This window comes from Anolis carolinensis, chromosome 3 (assembly GCF_035594765.1).
Source record: "Anolis carolinensis isolate JA03-04 chromosome 3, rAnoCar3.1.pri, whole genome shotgun sequence".
NCBI classification, from domain to species: Eukaryota; Metazoa; Chordata; class Lepidosauria; order Squamata; family Dactyloidae; genus Anolis; species Anolis carolinensis.
The window spans coordinates 221135364-221154891 of NC_085843.1; the positions used below are offsets into that span (position 1 = coordinate 221135364).

The window sequence follows — 19528 nt, forward strand, 5'->3', positions numbered from 1 at the left end:
TGCCATTACCTTCCCGCCGGAGTGGTACCTCTTGCTCTACTCACATTTGCATGTTTTTGAACTGCTAGGTTGGCCGAAGCTGGGGCTAACTGTGGGAGCTCACCCCGGCCCGCGGATTTAAACTGCCAGCCTTCTGGTATGCAAGTTCTGCAGCTTAATGGTTTAACCCTCTGTGCCTCCACGGCCACATAATTGCACCTTTAGAAGAAAAAAAGGAGTATATTTTTTGGTTTTGTACCATTTTCAGCATTTCATATCCTTATAGGCATATGTCTAAAAATACAAGGTGAGGAAGTGGTTAATGTGTTTTGCAAAGCTTTCTTGTTCAAGCATCCTCCCTGGTCAGGACAACCTGTAGCCCCTCCTATGCATAAATCAAAACTTATGTTATGACTATGTGAATTAATAATTGCTCTCAATAAGATTGATTGACTCCCCCATCACCTTCTGACAAACAAGCTAGTTAAATATGGGCTAGGCAAAACTACAGTTAGGTGGATCTGTAATTGGCCAAGTGAACGAACCCAAAGGGTGCTCACCAATGCGTCTTCATCTTGGAAAGAAGTCACGAGTGGAGTGCTGCAGGGCTCCGTCCTGGGCCCGGTACTGTTCAACATCTTTATTAATGACTTAAGATGAAGGGTTGGAAGGCATGATCATCAAGTTTGCAGATGACACCAAACAGGGAGGGATAGCTAATACTCCAAAATGATCTTAACAGATTAGAGTGATGGGCCGAAACTAACAAAAGGAAGTTCAACAGGGACAAATGCAAGATACTCCACTTAGGCAGAAAAAAATAAAATTCAAAGACACAGAATGGGGGACACCTGGCTTGACAGCAGTATGTTTGAAAAAGATCTTTGAGTCCTCTTGGGCAACAAGTTAAACATGAGCCAACAATGTGATGAGGTGGCAAAAAAAGCCAATGGGATCTTGGCCAGCATCAATTGGAGTCTAGTGTCTAGATCCAGGGAAGTCATGCTGCCCCTCTATTCTGCCTTGGTCAGACCACACCTGGAATACCGTGTCCAATTCTGGGCACCACAATTGAAGGGAGATGTTGACAAGCTGGAATGTGTCCAGAGAAGGGTGACTAAAATGATCAAGGGTCTGGAGAACAAGCCCTATGAGGAGTGGCTTAAAGAGCTGGCTATGTTCAGCCTGCAGAAGAGAAGGCTGAGAGGAGACATGATAGCCATGTATAAATATGTGAGGGGAAGTCATAGGGAGGAGGGAGAAAGTTTGTTTTCTGCTGCCCTGGAGGCTAGGACGCAGAATAATGGCTTCAAACTACAGGAAAGGAGATTCCACCTGAACATTAGGAAAAATTTCCTGACTGTGAGAGTGGTTTGGCAGTGGAACTCTCTGCCCCGGAGTGTGGTTGAGGCACCTTCTTTGGAGGCTTTTAAGCAGAGGCTGGATGGCCATCTGTCAGGGGTGCTTTGAATGCCATCTTCCTGCTTCTTAGCAGGGGGTTGGACTGGATGGCCCGTGAGGTCTCTTTCAACTCTATGATTCTATGATTTGCTCTGGGAAAGGTTCCCTTTGGGACTACAACTTCTAGGACTAACTCGTCTGATCTTCATGGTCATATTAGCTGACATATTCTGGGAGTTAGTCCTTTCCCTCCTCCCCCCCAAAAAAAAGAAAAGAAAGAAAGAAAGATAAAGAAAATGGAATTTCCTGGCACATAATAATTTGACACAGAAACACCTGAGCACACAGGAGGTACAGGAATCTATTCTGTGTAATGTGAGTTTTGAAGGGTTAATGTTAATACATTTTTGATCCTTGAAGTCTTAAGGATTAAAAATACCGTATTAACTCTATGACATTCTTTGGGATATTGCTGAGATCAGCATATTCTTTAATTCTTTGCATGTTCCCATGGTGTCTCCACAGTAACAGTTGTAAGCTCCCTGAAGTTAGTTCATCCATTTTGAAAGCTCATTTAGAGGAACGTTTTCCTCCAGCCTAATGGTGTGGACTGAATTAACTTGGCGAAGAATGCCAATTTCACATGATCTCACGGAAAAGGGCATATTACTATACGAATACCCTGTGACACTGTTCTGGAGCTCGCTGGCACAGAACAAAATTCTTCTGTTAGGAGCCTGAATTGCACCATTTAAGATTCAGTAGGTTTCAGTAAGGTAGTTGTGTGAGAGGAATACAGAATACAAGAGTTTTTGGACCACGAGTTTACTATGTGAGGCAGTGTGTGAAATGCATCAAAATGTGTATAGAAGGCTAGCCAAGAAGTACATATTATGATTTGGAAGTTTTTATAAACTACTTTTGGGGTTATCAAAGCAATATACCTTTTGAAACAGCTATAGGACAAAAATCACCAAATTGCAACTGCAATACAAAAACAAGGACAGAATGTGATTTAAAGTGTGTTAAAAAGCAACACGTTAGTTGCTTGGCAAAACAGTTTTGGTTTTAATGCCAATCTAAAACTCTGAGAGTGCCTTGGACTGCAAGAAGATCCAACCAGTCCATACTCCAGGAAACAAAGCCTGACTGCTCACTAGAGGAAGGATATTAGAGGCAAAGATGAAGTACTTTGGCCACATCATGAGAAGACAGGAAAGCTTGGAGAAGAGAATGATACTGGGGAAAATGGAAGGAAAAGGGAAGAGGGGCCGACCAAGGATGGATGGATGGATGGTATCCGTGAAGTGACTGGCTTGACCTTGAAGGAACTGGGGGTGGCCACGGCCAACAGGGAGCTCTGGTGTGGGCTGGTCCGTGAGGTCCATGAGGTCACAAAGAGTCAGAAGTGACTGAACAAATAACAACAAAGCTCAAATGAGCTATAGCCAACTTGATTTCTCAAGGAAGGGAGTTACATAGTTAGGATACTGCTACAGAAAAACTGTTAGGAAAGATTTTCAAAACCTTATCCAAGTTTTTTACTCATGAAAGTCCATTCTACATATATCAACTTGTTGCTTAAACTATATACGCTTTATAAGCCTTTTCTGCCAGTACTAAAATTAACTGTTCTGATTGCCCACAGTAAGAATTACGCCCATGTCAGCCTACAGTCCTAGCGTTGAAAAAAAAGTGGGAAAGCCCTCCACATGTTGAACTGCAACTCCCAGCATTCAGGCTTCTCGAGGTATGGTCGCAGTTGGCGCACAAGCTTTAACTGTGCAAAGGCCCTTCCAGCCACCACCGACACCTGAGCTTCAAGTGTCAGCGCTGAGTCCAGGAGGACACCCAAACTGTGGACCTGCAACTTTAGGGGAGTGTAACCCCATCAAGCAGAGGTTGCCACCCAATACCCCGATACAGCAGCCACTTCATTGCCAATGGTAAGGCTGGCCAGGCTGTTGCCAAGGTCAATAGACCGAGGGTCAGTTTTTGCAGTATTTTTCAATTGATTCAGGTCAGGGGCCATCATTAACCCAGATCTGTGTGTGGGAACCTTCCTCTTCATTTCCACTGTATATTTTCATGATGATGGTGCTACTCTTGTTCCAAGCCACCTTAGGCCATATCTAGGTCATAGCTTGGAAGGTGGGAAACTTCCATCTCCCGATTCTTCCAAGGATTCATGTGAATAGTGTGTCATTGCATTACTATTGTATTGTACTCTGTAACTGCTGCTCTTTAATTGAGGGTAAGTAATGATGTCACCAGGACACAATTAGTCCATTGTTTTCCTTTTTATGTGCAAGGGGATGGCAGAAGCTTTTTGACTGAGGTGTAAAGAAGGGGGAGACTAGTTGGCCCATGTCTATGTTGTTCTGAAGCAATGTAAGGACCATTTTGTGTGCCCTAGATTTCTACAGAGTGAGAATCTTGGACCAAGGAGAGATGTACAGAATCACATGGTGTGAGTGAAACCTTTGTTTGCATTGCATTGCAACTCTCTGTGCTTGAATTAATGTTTGTTGTCTCCTAGAGCTGGCCTGGGAGAGGTGGAATAAGATAGTCCCCTCTGGCAGATATTACAAAAGGCCATCAAACTGTTTATTATAAAACATTTTATAACAGTACAACATTTCTATCTGTGGGACCAGTACTTGAGGTTTCATTTACATACAACAGAAAATTTATGTTTTCTCTATGCATGTTTTGGGTTCTTGTGCAATTCTATGGTTGACCAAGGAGTCATGCTGGAGGACCTAGAGAGATGTTCTATCGTCGCATAGCTAGATCCTCCAGAATAATTTTATAGTATGCTTCTACCAGAAGGTTTCCAAAAAGCCGTGCTGGAGGGCCTAGCAATGCTTAGAGAGGTGTTCCTCTAGGCATTTTCTAGATTCTCCAACACAATTCTATGGTATGCTTCTGCCAGAAGTTATTAATTTCAATGGAGTTCATTATCCATGGTTCCACACTTCCATGGTAATTCCAGGATGTGAGGATCATATTGTGTCATATTTATGTTGCAGGCTGGGACTATAACTTAAGTGCTTTGAGCTATATTTCAGAGAAAGGAATTAGTTTTGGAGCATTCCTCGCCTAAGAAAAGACTATGAAATTCATAGGGTCACCATACGTTGAGATGAGATTTTGGGAATCATGCATGTAGCTCCAGATAATATGATCTAAAACAGTTCTCCGCACTGTTTTGATTTAGGGGCACATATTTGTTTCCAATGTGGTGTACTGATTTGAGTGTTGGATTACAACTCCAGAGTTTGAATCTCCACTTGATCATGGGCAACCTTGGAGAAGTCGCACATTCTCAGTTTCAGAAAACCTAAAAGGGTCTCCTTAGGGTCGCTGTAAGTCAGAAACTACTTGAACAACAGAATCTTCAAGCATTCCTTTTTTTTTTTTTGAACTTTGACTTCATGTCATTGTTTGAATGCAAGTAATCACACATATCTTCTCTTAAGTAAATAAATAAGGGGAAGTGGATTAAAGAGATTTTTGCCAACTAAGCCTTGGGGGAGGTATTTGACCTTTAGACTCAGGGGGGAAAGCCTTGCATAGAAACTAAAAAACCACCAGTGTCAATGAAGAGAGTAGGGATGTCTAAGGAATCCCAGAGGACCAGATTCAGGTCCAGAGTATGAGGTTCTCCACCCCTGCTCAACACCAGGTTTCCGAAACCTATAAATCCTTGTATTGTGCCCTCAAGGCTGGATGTACACTGCCCAGGATCTGATCCCAGATTAATTTCTTATCCCAGATTAATTGGCAGTGTAGACTCATATAATCCAGTTCAAAGAAGATAATCCTGGGGTCAGATCCTGTAATATAGGACTATGTAAAAGGGGCCCAAGTTATTTCCAATTTATGATGACACTAAGGGAAACTTATCACAGGGTGTTCTGAGGCTGAGAATGTGTCACCCATTGGGTTTCCATGATTGGAAATAGTTGGCAAAGTCATTGTCCAGTGCTTTAACCACTCCACCAAACTGGTTGGGTATAAATCACACTGAATTTGATTGCTATTCCATACTATTATGCACAATGAGAGTATACAATATTTTCCTCTGTATTACTTCACTTCCCTGATTCTGGGTGCATCTGCACTGCACAATGATCCCATTTAACTGCTGCTATTCCATTACTGAGAATACTGGGATTTGTAGTTTCATGAGATATTTAGAATTTTCTGTCAGAAAGTTTGAAGAATGCAATTCAGGGGAGTGTTCTCAAAGACCCTAATGGGCATGTATCCAGACAGACAGATTAAAAAGACCAGAAAGTCCCTAAATTTGTTTGCGTTCCTCCTGACTTTGGTTTGGAGATCTAAACACATTTATAGTACGTTCATCACAGAAGTTTTTTGGTCAGCGCCCAGTGTGGCCAGAATTTTTTTTAACACCAGCTTCCTAGGTCTGTTTATTCTAACACGATGTAAAATCAGAATGAATAGGAACAAAATCTGGCATTTGCAATCACTCTGTATGAACCCTAAAGTGTCTCCACAAACTACTGATCTTAGGATCTCATAGTCTGGAGCCAGGGCAGTGAAAGGATCAGACTGCTAAAAGTGTGTGGTATGGACTTACAGTTCGTGGAGAGATCTGAAAGCTTTGAAGTGAGGGATTTGCTTTGTGGTGGTAGCATTGGGCAAAGAACCATTGTGAAGAGCCAGTGAGATGGGACATGCATGGGGAATAGGCGCAAGTGTGAGTGTGTGTGACATCCTTGACTGAGAAAACACATGGAAGGACGTGTTGAGCCTTACAGTAGCAACCAGAAAATAGGGGAAGACAGAAGTGCCCTCATTCCCATAATCCCCTAAGTAAAAGCTGTAAGTGAGATATAATTCCTATTGAAGCGGGTTGTTTTTATAGCATTTTTTCCCCTACTGGAAGTGTGCCATGATGTGGAAATTCATGCTGGGCTTCGGTTGCACAAAGAAAGCACCATAGCAACTGGATTGTTCAGAGGTTTTTTTTTTTTAAACCCAAAGTTGGGCCAGTAACTAATCATTTCTTTTCTCCACATTTGGCAGCTGGCCACCTGCTCAGTATGAGACTGTACCAAGTGGAGGGAGGGACTGCCGGGCTGGAGAGCAGGCGGCTGAGGTTTAATCATTGAACCGATCACACTGTATAGATTTGGTTCAGGGGTTGCTGCTCCACGGGATTCTCAGAAATCGCTTGGGAAATGGCACGGCTGCTGAAGGCATCCTGTCAGAGCCATCTTACTGAGTGAAGAAGACCAGGAGTTATTAGTTCTACAACACACTAATTCAGTCTGCATCAAAGAACCTGGGAAAATGTTCGCTGTACACTTGGTAGCCTTCTATTTTACAAAGCTAAAAGAAGATCAGATCAAAAAGGTAAGCTTTGATTGTGCTGGATTACATTTGTTTAAGGGCTGAAAACGAGAATATGAGGTCTTGTTCTAAAAGAGTTAGCATTTCCTTAGGAAAGGTGAACAAAACTGAATATTTACATCAGATTTATTATTGTTATTATTATTATTGAGATATGTTTTAATTTGTGTTTGGTTTTAATTTTTGTTGGATCGGGCTTGTCTCCATGGAAGTCACCCTGAGTCCCTTCAGGGAGATGGAGGCAGAATATATATATTATTATTATTATTATTGGAGCCCACAATAGCGCAGTAGGTTAAATCACTGAGCTGCTGAACTTGCTAACTGAAAGGTTGGCAGGTTCGAGTCCGGGGAGCAGAGTGAGCTCCTGCTATTAGCCCCAGCTTCTGCCAACCTAGCATTTTGAAAACATGCAAATGTGAGTAGATCAATAGGTACCACACCTGCGGAAAAGTAATGGCGTTCCATGCAGTCATGCCTACCACATGACCTTGAAGGTGTCTACGGACAATGTCGGCTTTTCAGCTTAGAAATGGAGATGAGCACCAACCTCCAGCGTCGGACACAACTGAACTTAATGTCAGGGGGAACCTTTACATTATTATTATTATTATTATTATTATTATTATTATTATTATTATTATTTCATACATTTATATCCTTTTCCTTCTCACCTCCAGAGGAAGACTCAGGGCAGCCTTACAACTGGCAACAATTAGATGCCAACACAACAATAATAACAAGAACAATTAAAACAATTGGTTAAAAATATCCATTATAAAACATCATTTTAAAAAATTACACCACTTCAATGTCATAATCCAGAGTCTGTCCATTGTCGATCACAGAAATCATTCTTGTTAATTATTGCTGCATATCCTGCTCAAACGCTTGGTCCCAGAGCCATGTTATGAGTTTTTTTCCTACGGGACAGGAGGGAGGGGGCCAACATGATTTCATTAGGGAGGGAGTTCCACAGACGGGGGCCACCATTGACAAGGCCCTGCCTCTCCTCTTCAATTGCGCGTATGAGGGTGGTGGGATAGAGACCAGAGCCTCCCTGACAATCTTAACCTTCGAGGTAGATCATAGTTGGAGATACATTCAGACAGGTAAGCTGAGCCAGAAACGTTTAGGGCTTTATAGGCTAAAGCCAGCACTTTGAATTGTTCTTGGTAGCAGACTGACAGGCAGTGGAGATGACGTAACAGCGGGGTGGTATGCTCCCTGTATGCCGCTCCAGTGAGCAATCTGGCTGCCGCCCATTGGACTAATTGAAGCTTCCGAACAGTCTTCAAAGGCAACCCCATGTAGAGCGTGTTGCAGTAATCTATTTGGAATGTAACAAGAGTGTTTATCCTTTTGTATACAGAAAATCCCGAGGGTCAAGGAGAGACATCTTGGTAGAAGTTGAGTGTAAAGTTAATAATCTACCATGAGCAAGGAACAATGAAAGAAATTGATGGGATTACACTAGATAACAAGATTTGAAAAAAAAAACTGTTCCTGTTTTTAAAGTATTATTTCCTGTTTAATTGTGTAGTACTTCTGCTGAACTTTCTGACTGAAAGGTTGGCATTTCGACTCTGGGGAGCAGAGTGAGCTCCCGCTGTTAGCCCCAGCTTCTGCCAACCTGTAGTTCGAAAACATGCAAATGGGAGTAGATCAATAGGTACAACACCTGCGGAAAGGTAATGGCACTCCATGCAGTCATGCCAGCCACATGACTTCGGAGGTGTCTACAGACAACGCTGGCTCTTCGGCCAAGAGATGGAGATGAGCACCAACCCCCCAGAGTCGGACACGACTGGACTTAATGTCAGGGGAAAACCTTTACCTTTACCTACTTTGAAAATTATACTCTAGAAACTTCATTTTTGTGCCACAACCTATGTTGAATTGGTTGAGACTACAAGATATTCATCGAAAAACTATAGCAAAATGTGCTGTAGGATGTCCTGCAAAAATAAAGTTTTTGCAGTTGAATAAACTTTTTCCATGTTTTTATGATAGAACCAATTAGGAAATGACATTTATAACCCAGGAACAAAAACTGTGTTACATAGTGTTATTAAAACCATGAGATGTTTTGAATCTAAATGGTATGTTCAGTCTGATGGAATAATTTGCTCACCAGCAATGAATCCCTATCAAAGTTGGAATAACCGGCACCAGTAAGAACTGGTCTTGTCCATCTGATCAAAAACTTTTTACCGTAAGGAGAATTGTGTGGATGAATGGAGAATAGCTACATATATTATTAAAATCTTTGAGGATGGAGAAGGGAATATTTATATACAGCTTCCTTAGTCATGTTTGCAACTTTCTATTTAAATGAGTCTACTATTATTTAAGGAGCGAAATACCACAATGGCACTAGATCAGTGGTTCTCAACCTGAGGTCCGCAGATGTTTTTGGCCTACAACTCCCAGAAATCCCAGCCAGTTTACCAGCTGTTAGGATTTCTGGGAGTTGAAGGCTAAAAACATCTGGGGATCCCAGGTTGAGAACCACTGCACTAGATCCTATCTGATTTTGGAAGCTAAGCTGGGTCTGCCCTGGTTAGTACTTGGATGGAAAAGTACCCACAAATCCAGTGTTTTGGACTGCATTTTAGAGGCAGGAACTAGCAAAACTAGGTCTGAGTATTCCTTGTTTAGGAAATCCCTATAAAATCTGTGGGATCAACAGGTGACTTGAATTCACACACATACACATTACCAATATTTAGAAGAGCTTTCCAAGGGTAAACAGCGAAAACTTCATTATGAAAAAGATGGGATGCAATAGCACCTTTTATTGTTAAATATGCTTTAATCTAAATCTTTTTATGAAATGTAATATAATTTAATGAAATTAGGAATGGCTTTTGCATGAGTGTCTTCCAATGCAGGATTCTATTCTTACTGTAAAACTTGTCTCTCCTCCTCCTCTGCTCACCTACCCCTGGCAATTTCTCCATTGTCAGAGTGGAATTCCACACATATGCGTAGACTGTCACGCAACCTTCCTAACCTCTACAGGGGATGACAATTACGTGAAGCAATTTCACCATCTTGAAAAATGAGAACAGATTAGTTAAAGGAACTGAGTCTGTCACAAGAAAGATTGTGTTCTTAAAGTCCTTGTTTTAAAAAGCCTTTGCCCCCAGTCCCAAGTATCTGTCTTTTTAAATCCTCAGTATTCCATTATATTCAAATTATAAAGTGTAACATAATTGTATTTGAGTCAGCCTTGTTATGTAGTTTAGATTGTAGTTTAGATTGAAATAACGCCTTCTCACCAGCATGGAGCAAATTTTTGGGAATTGAGATGAGTTCCCCATTTGAAGCCTGACATTTGTATGTTACTGATATCTTTATTACATAAATGTTGGGATGGCTTCTAGTAGGGGTGGTGTAGCGGGTGGATAAGGAGTTTCTGACGGTAGTTATCACCAACCTCAAAACCCTACATGAATACTAAACATCTCAAAGACAACGTATTAATTTCTCGAATTGCCCCAGTAATAATACCAAAGATATTATGGGGATTCAATATGCAGATGTATATGTGTGTTTTAATGGGCAAATATATGCAGTGGCAGAACCTCCAATATTACATATCCCAGATACTACCAGGTTACAATGTCACTGACCATGGTAGCTGGGGAATTCTGGGACCCATCCTCTGAGAAAGTACATAGAAGATTAGAAAAATGTCACTAAGGTAATATCACGTACACATTTTTAATTTGCATTTATTATTTCTTCAAATGTTAAAACAAGTTGCACAAGGAGGACAAGTCTCTCTTCCCAATTATTTTTTAAAACACAGGCAACAAATCTAAGACTGAATTTTTATCATTAAGCTAGTCAATCAAATGAAGAAGAAGAAAGGCCCATTGTTCTATGAAACAAAACATAAGAACAGGAACTGAGAGCTGTTTCCCCCTTGAATTCAATATTGCTCTCACAAAGAATTGTACCAGCAGAAATCACTTTAAAGACCTCAATCCCTCCCATTACATCATTTCTCACACACCTACTTTTCCTCTCCTTATCTCTAAGCTGCTGAGAAAAGTGAGTCTGTCCGTTGTACGCTCTGCCTCTGAAATTTCAAGCTCCTTGATCTGGACAAACATTTGTCTCCCACCTTTCTCTGAGACTGCACTTTTGGCAGGTTCTCATGAGAATTGATATTGCTTTCTCCAGTCTCATGGGAACTGCCAGGAGATTTGAAAACAACTCTCTCCAGGCCACTTCTATCCTATTTTGGGCATTCAGATTATATCCCAGCATCCCCTTCCTTATCCTCAGAGCACTTGGAATCTGACCAGGTTACACATACACAGACAGACATACAGATTCATATATGTTGTTGTTTATTCCTTCAGTTGCTTCTGACTCTTCGTGACCTCATTGACCAGCCCACGCCAGAGCTCCCTGTTGGTCGTTGCCGCTCCCAGCTCCTTCAAAGTCAAGCCAGTCAATTCAAGGATACCATCCATCCATCTTGTCCTTGGTTGGCCTCTCGTCTTTTTTCCTTCCATTTTCCCCAGTATAATTCTCTTCTCCAAGCTTTCCTGTCTTCTCATGATGTGGCCAAAGTACTTCATCTTTGCCTCTAATATCCTTCCCTCCAGTGAGCAGTTGGGCATAATTTCCTGGACTGTTGGATCTTCTTGCAGTCCAAGGCACTCTCAGAATTTTCCTCCAACACCACAGTTCAAATGCGTCTATCTTCCTTCGCTCAGCCTTCCTTCTGGTCCAGCTCTCGCATCCATAGGTTACCATGGGAAATACCATTACTTTAACTATGTGGACCTTCGTTGACAGTGTGATGTCTCTGCTCTTCACTATTTTATCGAAATTGATCATTGTTCTCCTCCCAAGAAGTAAATGTCTTCTAATTTCCTGGCTGCAGTCTGCGTCTGCAGTAATCTTCGCGCCTAGAAACACAAAGTCTACCACTGCCTCCACATTTTCTTCCTCTGTTTGCCAGTTATCAATCACTCTGGTTGCCATAATCTTGGTTTTCTTGATATTTAACTGCAACCCAGCTTTTGCCCTTTCTTCTTTCACCTTGGTTAAAAGGCTCCTCAGCTTCTCCTCGCTTTCAGCCATCAAAGCGGTATCATCTGCATATCTAAGGTTGTTAATGTTTCTTCCAGTAATTTTAACTCCAGCCTTGGATTCATCAAGTTGCATGATGTATACATATATAGATATCTAGATATATATCTATATAGATATATCTAATTTACCAAAAATGGGCAGAGACTATGGACAAGTAAACTGTGTGCTTGTTACGTCTGCTATCCTGGTGCTAATAATGGATAGGCAATTTCACAATCTCAGATCTCTGTCCATTAGGCTGCTTAGCATCAAGCCAGACTTTGTTTTTTCCCCACACTGCACAATTGCACTTTGATTTCACATTAACAGCTATGGTTGCATTATTATTTATGCATTTCTTTTCTTCTGAATAGGATTCAAAGTGGCTCACAGTATAAATGAAAACAGAACTTACAGAGTCCAGGGATTTATAGTTGATGAGCAACAGAGCTCCTTGCACAAGAATTTCAAAAGCCTCTTGCTATACTGCAAATTTTGGAATAATATGGCTTAAAAATATGCTTTGGATGACAGCAAAGCTTACTCTCCCTACCAAAGTACTGTCCTCTTCTAGTTCTTCAAGCAGAAAATTGTCTTCCATAAAATAAGAACATGGTGGCTTTGTAATCTCTCACCTGCTGTGACATCTCACTCGATGGAGGGCATGCAATTCATCCAATGCTCTTGGTCTTCCATCTGAGCTGGGCGATTCATACTTCCTCATAGGAAGGCTAGCAAGTTGTTTTTTGTTCTGTACAGTACAGAATGCACTGTCCTATGGGTACTTGCAGTTTTACACTTAAGGGCATGCATGTTTGTTAGTGATCTATCTATCTATCTATCTATCTATCTATCTATCTATCTATCTATCTATCTATCTATCTATCTATCTATCTATCTATCTATCTAGCCATCAATCCATCCATCCATCCATCCATCCATAAATCCATATAGAAACATGGATTTACCCAGTGAAAGGAGAGAGAATGACCCCTCTACTCCAGTTTCAACATCCTAATAGTCTAAATCATGAACTCCTCCTGTGGTTGTTAGCTTTTTTTAAATGGCAGGAAATCCTGTTTGGAGTGGAAGAGAATACCACTGATGCCAGTTGAATTGCTGGAAGTAAACCTGGCAGGTAGAAAAAAAATGTTTTCAAAGAAGAAGCTAAAGGGAAGTTATCATTGAGCATGGTTAGGCTTAGCTCTGCTTTCCTGTCTGGTGCAAGACGATTGTATTCTCATTTCTCTCTGCCTTTCATTTACACGCACATGTTCACATGCACTAACCACCCCACACACTGCCTGGGGCAAACACAAGTGTTGTGATGGGTTGCTTGATATTTATTTTTTTCCTGGCAGCACATCAGTGATGAATGATACATTAAAAACCACACACCCATTCTGGATAACTCAGCAGAATAGTTCACAGAATGGGAGGTAATCGGTAATCTCTGATATCTTCACAAGGATTAATTATTGCCTACTAGTAGACTTTGGGCACTGACAATAAAAAATAGTCTGTGCTACTGAGGAGCAGTTAAGGTAAAGGTAAAGGTTTCCCCTTGACATTAAGTTCAGTCATGTCTGACTCTGGGGGTCGGTGCTCATCTCCATTTCATGAATATTTCCATGATATGATTAAGGCGCATGTTGTGAAGGACCTGGCCTCTTTAGTAGCACATATACCAATTTACTTGAATATAATTCTCACCTTTTTGGCTAAAATACCTTGCCAATATTAGGGTGTGCATTAGATTTGGGTAATTCAGCAATTAGAGTTGTGTACGAAACCGTTTTCCTTCATTTTATCCATTTTTTCATTACTTTCGGTACCTTCAGGAGCATGTAACGGGAAAGCTGAGCACCTCCTCTAGAGTAAGAATGAAAACTTGTCGCCTTTCCTTGGAAAGAGAGTGTGTGTTGGGGAGGGGGGTACAGGCCCAGAAAGTGCACGCCTGTCTCCAGCCGAGGGCCTCTTCTAGAGTAAGAATGAGAACTTGCCTCGGAAAGAAATTGCATGTGTGTGTGGCATGCAGGCACAACTGCTGCCCTTTATATATGATGACTATTGATCCTTTTGGCTGTATTTGGTAGTAGTTGTATAAAATATCCAGGTTGAGAAAGACAGGTATATGGCAGTGGTCTAGAAAGAACAATAAAATGTAGTAGTTCAAAAGCAAAGTTTCTTAATCTCGACTTTAGGGTTTTGGTATTTCCATTTTACTTGTTTATTTTTAGTCTACCAACAGGTACTATACTCACAGTTGTTTACTATTTAACCTGGCAAGAAAGCAATGTCAGGCAGGGAAAATGGAATCACACCATCTCTTCTTAATGTGAGGCAGCAAAGGTCAGGTCATGTCCTCAAAAGACATATTGGCAAATGTTAGCTTTTTGATAATAGCGATGACGTCCTATCTGGTGAAAAGACAGCCTGTGATGTGCATAAGTAGGTTTCTTCCTGCTTGTTATTGGAAGCACAGTATTTTTAAAATTTTAATTCTATATCTTCCCTTTCCTCCAGGAAGTCCATGATAAATATCTAAAACCCTAAGCCTTGCATACCTAACAGAAGCACAAGAACATCAACAATGTAAGCAACAAGGAGACAAACATTTCCTTACACCCCAAAATATTAGTTTTTAACTTGCACATAAATGGCAAGAGGTTGGGGAAATTGCTTGAAAGCGGAAATTTCCAAAGGAAGACAGTTTCAGAGCAAGGGGTGCCACCACTGAGGAAGCTTACATTTCCATAATATGTGCAAAGCAATATTCTCAAAATAAGTTTGTACTAAATGCAAGATGCTCTACAAATATTCATGGCTTAGGGAGCATTGTTGTTTCCTCTCACGTTTCTTTTTTTAAATTGCTTATCATATTTTTAAAGATACATGTGGGCAGAATAGCCTACAATATCTGCATTGAACTGGGTTATCTGAGTCCACACTACCATATATTCCCGTTCAAAACAGATAGTGTAGGGTTTTGTTTAACTGTGTGGAAGGGGCCCCAGTTGTTCTCCAGTATGGAAAAATGTCGTGTTGTAGCTCCTTGCCATGTAGCTGTTGGACAAAAAAGGAGGCATCAGAAGCACCACAAATACATAATCCAGAATATCAAGACAGATAATCCACATTCTCTACTTCAAACTGGATTATCTGAATCTACACTGCCATATAAACCAGTTCAAAGCAGATAATCTAGATTTTATACAGCTGTGTAGAACGGGCCATGGTTGAATGAACAGTGATTCAAAGAAGACTTTTAATGAAGCTGATCACACTGCCATATAAAATCCAAATTATTTGCTTTGAACTGGATTATATGGCAGTGTAAAGATAAAGGTAAAGTTTTCCCCCTGACATTAAGTCTAGTCATGTCCGACTCTGGGGGTTGGTGCTCATCTCCATTTCTAAGCCGAAGAACCAGCGTTGTCTGTAAACACCTCCAAGGTCATGTGGCCGGCATGACTGATTGGAGTGCCGTTACCTTCCTGCCAGAGCGGTACCTATTGATCTACTTGCATTTGAATGTTTTTGAACTGCTAGGTTGGCAGAAGCTGGGGCTGACAGCAGGAGCTCACTCTGCTCCCCGGATTTGAACCGCTGACCTTTCGGTCAGCAACTTCAGCAGCTCAGCAGTTTAACCCACTGTGCCACCACATATGGCAGTGTAGACTCCTATAATCCAGTTCAAAGCAGATAATGTGGATTATTTGCTTTTATAATCTGGATTATGTGGCAGTGTAGAAGGGATCTTAGAGCACTCTGTCTAGAAGAGTGATGCTCCCAGTATTGCCTATTCTCATATTGATTTTTAAAAAATCAAATGTATGCTTATCTTTGAGAATTTTTATTTTTTTATTTTAAAAATCCTACTCATTCTTACTACTAATTTCCTGAATGGCTTCCAAAAATGAACTGGATACATGACATGTTTATATTGAAGCATCACAGGCTTATCTGCCACCCATGGGGAGTCTTTGATTCATCGCAAACCTGTGGTTGCCTTATTTCTGCAGAATTCTGGGGCTTGTAGTTTAGTGAGGCCCAGGACCCCTCTGGCTGAGCATTTTAAAGACCCCTCACCTAAACTGCAAGCCCCAGAATTCTGCAGGAGGCAGCCACAGGATTTCAGGTGGGATGCATACTCTTTGCCTAATCTTTCAGCTCTACTGTCATAACGCACTTCATCAGTTGGTCCCTTCCTGGACTTGTGGTGCAACAGGACACCATCCTGTGGAAGGGAAATGCCCCAGAAAAACATATGCCTCTTTTCTCCCTGGTACATCAATAATGACAACTCACCCAGGCTTCTGGCAGTGTCCACTTGCTTTCCAGTGATGGTTATCTATGTTTACACGGAAGTGCAGTGGATCATTTCTGCTCATTTGATTTCAAATGAGATCAAGAATGGGCAATATATACCCGAATGTGTCCCATGAGTCCATGTTTATGTCTGACTGAGTACAGGGCAGACCTATTTGTTCAACACCTTTGTAAATGGAAATTCCCTTCCCATTAGGTCACCTACATGGCTGACTTTGCCCCGCTCTCCACCGATCCCAGACGACAGCTTCTAAAATCTATTCTTCTTCTTGTTATTAACTGCTGTCAAGTCAGCTTTCTTCTTTGAACAATGCTACAAATGAGAGATCTTCAAGTTCTGCTGTCATCAGCAGCCCTGATCAGATCTTGCAGATTTGGGGCTGTGGTTTCCTTGATTGAATCTATCCATCTGGGATGTGGTCTTCATCTTTTCCTATTATCTTACCAAACATTATTGTCTTTTCTAGTGAGTCATGTTTTCTCATGATATGTCATTTTAGTTACCTTGGGACCTAGGGAGAGTCCAGGCTTGATTTTCTTTTTGACAGTCTGTTAGAGGTTCTATGAAGTCATAAAACTCCTGTTCTTGCAGAAGTGACTTTATCAGTTCCGGTATCCAAAGGGACAGTTGTAGTGATTTTTTTTGCGAACAATAACACACACAGAGACTTTTGTTCTTTCCCAAATAAGTGGGAATACTTTTCTTTCTCCTTTGTTGCAGCAATATATACAAAATATACAAACTTCACAACCTCTACTCACAGCAGCAATTCTCCAACACACTCTCCAAAACACCATCCATCCCTCAAGAACTCTCATCAAACTTACTCAGTATAATGTATTGTCGAAGGCTTTCATGGCCGGAATCACTGGGTTGTTGTGAGTTTTTTGGGCTGTATTGCCATGTTCCAGAAGCATTCTCTCCTGACATTTCATCCACATCTATGGCAAGCATCCTCAGAGGTTGTGAGGTATGTTGGAAATTAGGCAAGGGAGGTTTATATATCTGTGGAAGGTCCAGGGTGGGAAAAACAACTCTTATCTGTTGGAGTCCAGTGTGAATGTTGTAATTAATCACCTTGATTAGCCCTTGATGGCCCTGCGGCTTCAAGGCCTGGTTGCTTCCGGCCTGGGTAATCCTTTGTTGGGAGGTGTTCCAGATTCATGTCTGGAATTCCTCTGTTTTCAGTGTTGTTCCTTATTTACTGTTCTGATTTTAGAGTTTTTTAATACTGGTAGCCAGAGTTTGTTCATTTTCCTAGTTTCCTTCTTTCTGTTGAAATTTTCCACATGTTTGTGGATTTCAATGGCTTCTCTGTGTACTATTGATATGATAGAGTGTTCCAGCATTTCTGTGTTCTCAAATAATATGCTGTGTCCAGGTTGGTTCATCAAGTGCTCTGCTCTGGCTGACTGCTCTGGTTGAGTTAGTCTGCAGTCCCTTTCATGTTCCTTGACTCATGTTTGGGCAATGCTGCTGCGTTTGGTGGTCCCTATAGATTTGTCCACAGCTGCATGGTATACGGAAGACTCCTGCAGAGGTGAGAGGATCCCTCCTGTCCTTCCCTGAATGTAGCATTTGTTGGACTTCCTTGGTGGGTCTGTAGATAGTTTGTAGGTTGTGTTTCTTCATCAGCTTGCCTATGTGGTCAGTGGTTCGCTTGATGTATGGGAAGAACACATTTCCTCTGGGTGGATCTTTGTCTTTTCTCTCGTGGCTTGTTCTTGGTCTTGCAGCTCTTCTGATGTCTGTGGTGGAGCATTCATTGGCTTGTAGAGCCCAGTTTAGGTGGTTCAGTTCACCTTGGAGGAGGTGGGGTTCGCAGATTTTTTTTTTTTGCACGGTCTGCCAGGGCTTTGATTGTGCTTCTTTTTTTGACTTGGGTGGTGGTTGGAGTTTTTAATGTAAATATCTATCAGTGTGTGTAGGTTTTCTGTAAACTGTGTGGCCCAGGTTTTGATTGGGTTTGCAGATGACTAGAACATATAGAAATGCCAGTTTTCCTTCATTTTCTTTTTCCATTGTGATGTTTGGGTGGATGCCTGTTGAGGTGGTCCAGGAACTTGTCTAGTTCTTCTTCTCCATAGCTCCACATATCTGAACTATATAGTGGGCTTTTTTGTTTGTTTCCAGGATTTGTTTCTCAAAGTGTTCCATGTAAAAATTTGCTATGACAGAGTCGAGAGGGCTCCCCATAGCAATTCCAGTTACTGAGTAACTTACTCAGTATTACTACAGCCTATATACTCCTCCCATTCCATTAATCAGTATCTTGGGTCACAGCAGGTTTTCTAAGGTGACTGATATCTGTCCAAAACTTTATTTCTATTCTTATTCTAATGAATAACTCACAAACTCACTGGGTGAACCTGGTCAAGTCACAGTCTCTCAACCGCAGAGGCAGGCAAAGGCAAACTCCTCTGAACAAATCTTGCCAAGAAAACCCAGTGATAGCTCTAAGGTTACTATAAGTCAAAAACACAACAAACAGATACAATTCCTTGTCTCTGCTATCAAGGGCCCAAGCATGATTTTTGAGCTGAGCACAAATGTGTGACACTACAACTCATTATTCTATATATAGAATTTGAACTCTTGAAAACATTGTTTTAATTCTGGAGTGTGGCATACTTTACATTCTGAAAAAAAATCCTCCCATGCTTTCAATATCCAGTTGAACAAGTTTACTAACTTTTGTGTGACTTCTTGCTGATTGACAAATGGATTACCTTGGGTTTTTTCTTCTAATGCTGCTCCCCCCAGGTTGTATGGGAATGCCAAGAAGACTGTAAGATTAATCTGTGTCAATAGTATGTAAAAGGCTATTGTAGCTATTCGTATTTTTGGGTCAGATCATTACTAACCAGTGCAAATATGATTACTTTTCTGGGGCAATACACTATATTTCCAGTATACTTTTTCCCAACAGAATATACAATTAACCATTTTGAAAATGGTATCTAAGTCGGGAAAGTACACTGTATTTTTTAAAAAGAAAAAAGAAATGGTCTTAATGCAGCTTATATGATTTTTTTTCAGAATGTTAACGTTTTACATAGTTGCTAATCTAAAATAACAATATGCATGATAGTAAGATGCTTCCCATCTAGTTTAGTTTTTTTAAATTTTTTATGTTTGTTTTTATATTCTGCTGTTTTTTAGTTGCTAAATCATATTGTTATATGTTTATTATGTTTTAAATATGTTTTTAGTTTGTAAACTTTGTTGTGCTGGGCTTGGTCTCTCTTGTAAGCCGCCCTGAGTTGGTGGTGGAATATGGTGAGATGGTGGTGAGATATAAAAATAAAGTTATTATTAAAAGTTATTATTAGA

General features: G+C 40.9%; 1 protein-coding gene across 2 annotated transcripts in view; it reads left to right on the forward strand.

The window, feature by feature from the left end:
* Positions 1 to 6474: 6474 nt before the first annotated feature.
* LOC100566564 (hexokinase HKDC1) overlaps positions 6475 to 19528 on the forward strand; it is a 38403-nt gene continuing 25349 nt past the window's right edge. Inside the window, exon 1 of one of the 2 annotated variants that reach the window (XM_062976250.1) lies at positions 6475 to 6768. In XM_062976250.1, the coding sequence (XP_062832320.1) occupies positions 6706 to 6768 (63 nt within the window). In that variant the 5' untranslated portion in view covers positions 6475 to 6705. The remainder of the gene's footprint in view (positions 6769 to 19528) is intronic. The other variant, XM_008115198.3, reaches the window with a different exon arrangement.